This window comes from Setaria viridis, chromosome 4, assembly GCF_005286985.2.
Source record: "Setaria viridis chromosome 4, Setaria_viridis_v4.0, whole genome shotgun sequence".
In the NCBI taxonomy this organism is placed as follows: domain Eukaryota; kingdom Viridiplantae; phylum Streptophyta; class Magnoliopsida; order Poales; family Poaceae; genus Setaria; species Setaria viridis.
In genome coordinates, this window is record NC_048266.2 from 2,302,268 (window position 1) to 2,310,543 (window position 8,276).

Consider the following 8,276-nt stretch of genomic DNA (forward strand, 5'->3'; position numbering starts at 1 on the left):
CCGGTTGGCACCCCACCCGTCCGCGCCGTCGTCACCTCGTCCGCAACCCGTTCGGCGATATGCCGCCGCCGGCGCCGCTCTTCCTCTCGCTCCCCTCGCCTCCCCCGCCGCTCCTGCCCGTCCACCACCACCCCAAGGCCCCGCAAGCCCTTTCCCTAGCCCCGCCGCTCGCCTCCTCCAGGAAGGCCGCCCTCCCCGCGTGCCCCGTCGCCTCCTCGCGCCACTCGGACTACTTCGACCCGCGGGCCCCGCCGCCGCCTCCGCCGCCGCGCGGGGACGGCGGGTACGGGCGCCCGCCCAACGGCGCGCACGAGGGGAGGGTGTTCACCAGCTACAGCATCTACAAGGGCAAGGCCGCGCTGTCCTTCGACCCCAGGCCGCCGCAGTTCGTGCCGCTCGATGTAGGTAGAAGGGGCATCTTTGGTGCTGTCTGTGTGCAATTGCCATTTTTTCTTACTCCTGTTGCTTTAATGGAACATTCCGTGCGTGTGCGAATTTGCAGTCTGGAGCGTACAAGGTAGCCAAGGAGGGGTTCGTGCTGCTGCAGTTCGCGCCAGCCGTGGCCACGCGCCAGTATGACTGGACGCGCAAGCAGGTACGCTCCAATTGGTTCAGGTTTTGCGTTCAAGTTATCTTCTTCTTTTTAGTATATACCAAGTCACCAATTTGAGAAGCTACTGTATTGCTCATTTCATTAGATGTGAGGAGATGACCTCTGGTACTTGTAGTGTATGTGTATCTACAACTTCTAGCTAAGTTAGAAGCTCAGTTTTGGAGCTGCCTGGATAGTTGCTGGTTTCTAAGCTTACCCATGAAAGCTTGCATTAGTCTATTAAACAATCATACACTTTCTTTGTGACCTTTTATGGTTCCTATTGCTTATGTGCTGTATGTTCTAATAAAACTATAAAATGTGCTGTATGATTTTGTAAATTTCATAATAGGTCTGGTGACTACATATAGTGTTGCTTACACGAACATTGTTTGATGCGTTGCTTTACAGGTGTTCTCATTATCTGTGTGGGAGATAGGAACTCTGCTTACACTTGGTCCGACGGATTCATGCGAGTTCTTTCATGACCCTTTCAAGGGGCGGAGGTTGGTCTCATTCAATGTATTGTATTATCTGAGTTCTTATGCTATTGAATCTTCCCTTACCCAGAGTTTTCAGAAAAGAAAAGGATGACAGGATGTGGATCATTTTAAACTTTGTTGTATTTTTGTTATTTTCCAAGCAATCACACATATCTTAGTATCTTATGTTATCTGTCTAGTGGCAATAGTATCAGCATCAAACTTCTTTAGTACTATCTGTGCCAATATGGTTTGAGGACTTATCATTGTTGCTTATGAATTCCATCTGCCCTATCTTATGCTTAAAAAGAATGACAATAGGACAACAAAAATCTTGCTAGCTAATGTAATCCCAGTTTCATTGTACATCTCTAATAAAGGTTGCTCAATGAGGCTTCCAGCTTTCCTTGATCAGATTGTGTATAGCATAGTATATCTATACTTTAAGCATCTTGACATTCTTAGGTTCCTCATATTTTTATTCTGTTATTTACTGTTTTGATATGGGTGCAACCTTGGTACTGTGCATCAAGAAAACCTTGTTCTTATTATCATTTCATCTTTTCATGAAAACAGTGAAGAAGGTAAGGTGCGTAAGGTTCTTAAGGTTGAGCCAACACCAGATGGCAATGGTCGCTTTTTCAACCTCAGTATGTAGTTTTCAACTCATTGTTCATATTTTGGTTTCATCAGGCTCTATGTTCACAAATTGATCTGATGATCATTATTGCTGCTAGGTGTCCAGAATCGTCTTCTCAACGTCGATGAGAGCATTTACATCCCTATAACTAAGGGAGAGTTTGCTGTCATTGTATCAACTTTCAATGTAAGTAGAATGTCCTGTTCAATGATCAATCCTCCTTCAGGGCTTCTTTATAACTCGCAGTTTTTGTTTTTATAGTTTGAATAATTACATGTGTTCTAAACTTCTAGTTGGCTGAGTACTTTCCACTTGATTCTACTTCAGTTCTGGATATTATATCATGTTATAATGATCTGTCAATCTATTCTCCACTATGTTTTTGGCATGCAGTAATGGTTGAATTGTCCTGAACTCCTTATAACACATGAATTCGATTGCGTATGACTGCTGCATCATGTAGTCCAATACTCCGTTAGTCCTGCCACCTTTTTGGTTAAAGTTGATGTGCCACTCTGCCATGGATATTCAATTTTTAAAATCATGTTCATGACTTCAGGTCTGTCATTTTAAAAGTCGTGTCTAGCAGTCTAGGTCTACATTAAAAATAAGCTGAGCATTCGTTTTGCCTTTTATGTTCTGAGTTTCCGTGTTAGTAGCATGCAACACCTACTTGCACAAGTTGCACTCATGAAAATGATACCTAATCATATTATTAAATGTGCAGTACATCATACCACACCTGATGGGCTGGAGCACATTTACAAGTTCTATCAAACCCGAGGATTCACGGTCGTACAACAGGCCACAGTCCACGCCTGAGTATGAGTGGCGAAGGTGACCGATGATGTGCACGAGGGAGATGGCTACAGCTCAAAGGGTGGAATCGATTGATTTGGTGCATAATTCGGTTGGGTAATCTCTGAAGAATGCCTTTTGGGGTTTTACTCGCTTTGTTTCCTTTCTAGCAAAGCTGGACTTGGTAGCACCCCAGCTATTCAGAATTTCTCAGCTATGTAGAAAAGTTTCACGGGGCATGGCAATGGCATGGCCGCATGGGATGGGGGCCTTGTTTTGACTTTTGAGCAACAAAGCTCAGTTCTGACTAGGGGCTGCCGCAGCAGCAGATACCCCGTTGTTGGGCCTGTTCGCTTCAGCTTATAAGCCAGCTGAAAAGCCGAAACGGCTGATTTATTGTGAGAGAAAAATATTGTTTGGTGGCTGATAAGCCGGCTGAATAAGCTGAAGCGAACAGGCCCCTTGATGTTGAGATGCTTAGCACGCCAAAGCTGCGAAGGCTTCGTGTCAGTCTGCCCCTAACCCACAGTTCTTAGTGGTACAAACTGAGAAATGACTTGTCCTGCCACTGCCAGAAAAGGAATGACCTTCCATTCTTGAAATACTCACCTCAAGTTATTTGTACATGTAGTGTTTGCTGCAATCTACTGCCTCGTTCCTTGATGGATGTTTTCCTTTTTCAAATTGTGCTGTGCGCTTCCGGTCCAAACCTGGCTATTTTGCCTAGTTTTCTTCAAATTGTGTGCTCAAAAAAATAAAAATCAATTACCTTCCACGCCTGGGCCTTAAATTCGGCTCGGCCCACAAGAGAATCGAATCCCGTGGCCCGTGGGCTGCCCATACTATCCTGCCCATACTATCCTTTCCAGCGGGCCAGTGCGACGAGAACCTGCTAGAAACCTCCTGCAACTTTCCTTTCCACCGCCACAGCGCCGCCTGATTTGATCAGCCGACAGGCGACAGCCGAGTGCCCGAGTCCTCTCCCCCGCCGCCGTCGGCCGCGCATCCCCATCTCGCAGCGCGCCGGCGCAGACCATCTGGTTGGTCAGGTCAGTCTCCTCACCTCCCCAAAGGCGGTGCCCCCTTCCTTTGCTTACAGATGGACCATTTCACCGTCGTCAGTGTGGACGTACACCCGCAGTGCAGTAGAATTAGGCTGTTCTCTTTTCACCGATCGGTCGTGTCACCTGCTAAGATTCCTTCCGGAGTTTTCTTCTTGGTTGTTCAGCTTTCAGCTCCCTTGTAGTCTTGTACTGAAGGAACCCAAGGCCTCCCTTGAGAACCGAGGTAGCGTACGTGCTACCACGAGGCGAGGCCATGACGATTCCATGGTCATGGCCTCATGGGCAGACAGCAAAATTCAGCCGCTTTGGCCGCTCTGCTGTGTTGAGTAGCAGCAGTTTGAGCGAGGGGTAGGGCTTACAGTTGCAGGGACAAGCTCCAGTCCATTTGCATTGCCATGTAGAGTTCAATGTTGACAGGGTCCTGCCAGAGGTAGGCAAATCAAATAGTCCTATGTTGGTGAGTGTGGCTCTCTGACTTCAAAAAACACAACTTGCAATCTTATTTCGTCATCCATGCCGTACTTTGCTTTCCTTGGTGTTGGGACGAGTTGGGTGGTTGAGGAAAAACTGACCCAAGACAAAAGGTAATCCCTAGGGTGGACATGAAAATGACAATATCATTGACATCTTGTATCCGCTGCGCTTTCTTGTGACTTGTGAGGACAGCTAATTGTGCTAAAAATTTAATCTCAATGTTCCAAACACTCTTAGAAATCGTCTGAAGGAGGATCCATGAGTTAGTCAACTAGGAAAATCTTTTCCTTTTTTGCAATTATGTTAGAGGGACATAAAGTTTATTTTTCTCTGCCCTCGTGTACTAAGTTTTCTGCAAGTTATGCCTTTGTATTTCATTTAGTGGGATTTAGAATCAGTTCACCATATGCATGACTTGTGATTTTCTTGGACTGAGGTGAGATTTTGTGATTTGATTGGTTGAGCTCATCATTTACATCACATTACTGATACAATAATACGACAGCAATCAGAATCCTTCAGAAACAGAGACATTTTGTTTGCATAGATGAGCATGAAAGGTAATACTGACGAATTAATTGGACCATTTTGGCCAACACTCTTTCCCAAACTTATGGATAAGTGTAAACACGTGAGAAAAATTACTGAGTCAACTTGAAGATAAAGGCAAAAACAAGAAACTCCATAAGAGGATGAAAAAGGGACCAGGTCATTTAGGACATTTACATTTCTTTGGTTTTCTTTTGCATTTTTCTTGTTTGCTTTTCCCAGTTCAAAGTGCGGAAATTTAAGTTTAGTGATTCCCTTCCAGCAATACTTGAACAGTGAACATGCATTTTTAGCTTCATTGTTGTGTGCTCTGACTGATTCTATTTAGTTTGTGTCGTCTCCCTCTACGAAACCTGTTACATTCTCTTTTCTTTTTTACTTTGTAGATGGACAGTAAGGATGACTCATTTAAGTGTTGTGCATATCCCTGAAATGAAACAATCCTTTCCTTTTTTATCATTTCAATGGCGGCTTTTAGATAAGCACATGGACTGTATGAAGATGATTTGACTTTTTTGCATTATTGAAGAACAATAGAGAGGCTTCCAAGAAATAGGTTCAATGAGATCTTAGCTGTTTTATGCTTGCTGCCATGGTTATAAGTCGATTCCTCAAATGTTTAACACCCAATTGTCATTATCGCCTGCATATAAATATTCCATGTCAATACTAAAGAGCCAATGAGATCTGATCTTTAATAATTTAACTGCAAGGAACCAAATTTTACTTCTAGGTCTTATGCAATGCGTCGTAAAGGGGAATAAAGAAGTTTTGTGTTCTTGGCATGCACGATCCAATGCTTGATGAAAGCATTGACCTGCATCATTATTTTAAAGTTATATGGCTGCGCAAACTACTGTGATGATATGCTAACAAATTCAATTTTTCAAAGCTTGGACTTGTTACTCCCGAGTTTCAATTGCATGTTGGCGTTTGTTTAATTTGATCGCGGTTGAATTACGAAAATGAAATGCTGCAGTAGCATTCCAAGTACAATGCGACAATGCACCTCTTGTCCCTTACATATAATCCCTCAAAGTCAAAATTCTTGAAAGCAAAACAGTTCTAGTTGACATGTTTCAGATGTTGATTTTTTTCTGCAACAGCATTGCTGCATTTTTTTTCTGAAGTTATTTAGGATAGATGCTAAATTTAGATGTAAATACTCATTTCTTTATATTTTTATTTTTCAATTTGATCTCACTTCTCCTGCAAATTTTCCCATCTTCTGACATTGAATGATTGGATCGTTCTATATGTTTGTGGGGAAAGTGCCCTTCTCTTGCTTGAAGGTTTATATTCCATTCCCTTGCTTCATTCCCAAATTCATCTGTGGAGATGTATTTTACTGCACTTGCAGCCGGAAATCTTTTATTCAATGTGGCAAGTTTAAAGAAGTTTCAGTTGGCGGCAAGGATCAAGCAGCTTTAGAAAAAAAGAGGATCAAGCAGCTTCTTGACTTTACATCATTGACTATTTACTTGCTAGGTAAACAGTGTTGTACAAACTACGAGCTGCAAACAAAATGAGAGCCTCTGCTTCTGATTAAGTAAAAGATGACATAGGATGAGTCCTGTTAATTGTTGAGGCAATGGTACCTCAAAGGCAAAAGCGTTGAAAATCATGTCTTAAAAGCACATGGAGAGATATCCTGTCACCTAGAAACCAGCAGCTAAAAGGCCTCTTACCTATTCCTCTGTTGTACACCAGAGACCGTATAAACTATTGTTTGGTCATGTTCGCAATCTAATCTGCTAATATTGATGAGATAACTCTACTGAGAGCAATTGACCACCGTGTACGTGATTTTAAAGTCTTGTTTTGTATTCTGAACAACCAGTTGCTCTCTCCATTTTCTTCTACGAGTGTGAGTTCTGTTGGAATGTGAATCCAGCCAAATTTTGGTGGACCTAGTTTATTCATGCAAATGTTATCCACTTTTGAAGGAAGCCCTGTGTGGCTATGTGCTGTAGTTAGAGGTCAGATGCAGCTGGGAGGCTAGCATCAGCTACCAATTTGTTTGATGCTTACTAAACTACGTGGTTGCAATGCTAGCATAGGCAGCTTGACCATTCCTCTCCTTGATGTAAGTCTCAAATCTTTTTTAGAAAAATATGCTCAAATAGAAAGTACTAAATTCTCTTAAGGTCAACAAGTTGATTGATGACTGACAATGATGCTTCATTGAATTTTTTAAAGAAAAAAATAGATGGAAACGGATAGGTTCTGTATAACCAGCACGTTTGGTCCACGTCCTGAGATGATTACGGACGCCAGATCCTAGTCTGTCTAGGACAAACAATTTCCGTGTACTTGTGCGTTGTAGATGGTCAAATACAAGGTTTGGATAGTCTCCAGCTGGTAACCCAGTACCAGAGCTTCAAATTCAACTTGTAATCTTTTTTTGCCAACCAAATTCTACATACAATCTACGGACTACCAAGTCGTACCGGCCCACGTGGCATTTGAAAGAACCAAGCCAATAGAAATGAATAGTCTCTGTCAGGAACGTAACGGAACCAAAAAAAGTTGTAACACCAAAAGAAGAGCATGTTTGAAAAGGGCTCGTGTACTGACCTCACCGGAAGTACGCCATCGGAAGAGCCAAAGCTAGCTTGACGAAAGTATGCAAGAGGTCTGCTGCCCAATCAGAATTCAGAGATCAGACTCAGATTCTCTCTCTTACTGCAGCTCAAGGTTTTCAGACTAACCAAATGGCTCTATGCAGCGCCAAATAGTGTCATATAGCTAACATAGCCCTACAGATTTGGTGTAGAAAGTTTTCATAATCAACTGGAGAAATATCTAAACTTGAAAAAGTAGAACATTCACCCTTCTATTCGAGAGAAAAAGAACATTCATGTTTCAGACCAATTACTATGAAATTGTGTCACTTGTGGCTACAAGTCAATGGACCATCTTTATCACGAGCACAAATGCACAGCCAACTGAACTAGAAGCTGTGTAACACCAAAAGAAGAGCATGTTTGAAAAGGGCTCGTGTATGACCTTACCTGAAGCACAACATGAAAAAGGTAGAGCCCCATGTTTGACGCCATGGAAAAAGTGGTGGCACAACGAGGTGCGTACGGACCGTAGAAAAGTATGCAGCGGTTTCCCTGCCCAATCAGAACTCAAAGTTCAGACGACATGCTCTGTCTTCATGCATGTCAAGGTTTTCAGGTTGGCTCTATGCATGTAGGCCCAATTATATGTCAACATAATCCTATCAAATTGAGGTAGACAATTTTCAGTAATATTGATTTGCTTAGCAAAATGAACTGGGGAACTTTCTCAACTTGAAAATGTTGTCATGTGCGACTACAAGTCTACAACCATGCGACACCACTTGCACCTAGTTCAACAGCAATTCAAGCCTTTCATAAATACAACAGTGCACCGTACTTAGACTTCCATAATCCCATCGTCAAGAATTCTAATATCAGGAATAGGAAATTCTGAACTGGTGATCTTGACCCCCCCGGATACCACTTGCATGCTCACAGTTCAATGGAAAAGCTCAACCGATATATAGGAGAATAATAGTGGGCACAAGCTAGGTGAGGACTCTCAAGTCCCAATTCTGAATAGACCACGAAAGTTGACGGAGCAATACAAAAACATGCGTGGGAATTCACTTCTCTCAAGCAACCAGTTTGAAATTCGATTTTTCAGGA

The 8,276-nt window shown here is 42.8% G+C and overlaps 1 protein-coding gene across 1 annotated transcript; it reads left to right on the forward strand.

Moving 5' to 3' along the window:
• On the forward strand, positions 1-2,792 carry LOC117854171 (single-stranded DNA-binding protein WHY1, chloroplastic). Its single transcript, XM_034736473.2, has 6 exons — positions 1-401; positions 503-595; positions 1,004-1,098; positions 1,651-1,724; positions 1,812-1,900; positions 2,442-2,792. Exons 1-6 carry the CDS (start codon positions 60-62, stop codon positions 2,553-2,555), a joined length of 807 nt encoding a protein of 268 aa, XP_034592364.1. The 5' UTR covers positions 1-59; the 3' UTR covers positions 2,556-2,792.
• Positions 2,793-8,276: the final 5,484 nt, after the last annotated feature.

Coding starts and splice junctions, on each gene's coding strand:
- LOC117854171 (XM_034736473.2), top strand. CDS start 60: ATGCCGCCGCCGGCGCCGCTCTTCCTCTCGCTCCCCTCGCCTCCCCCG. Junction 1,099..1,650: donor GACCCTTTCAAGGGGCGGAG/GTTGGTCTCATT, acceptor TCATGAAAACAG/TGAAGAAGGTAAGGTGCGTA. Junction 1,901..2,441: donor TCATTGTATCAACTTTCAAT/GTAAGTAGAATG, acceptor TTAAATGTGCAG/TACATCATACCACACCTGAT.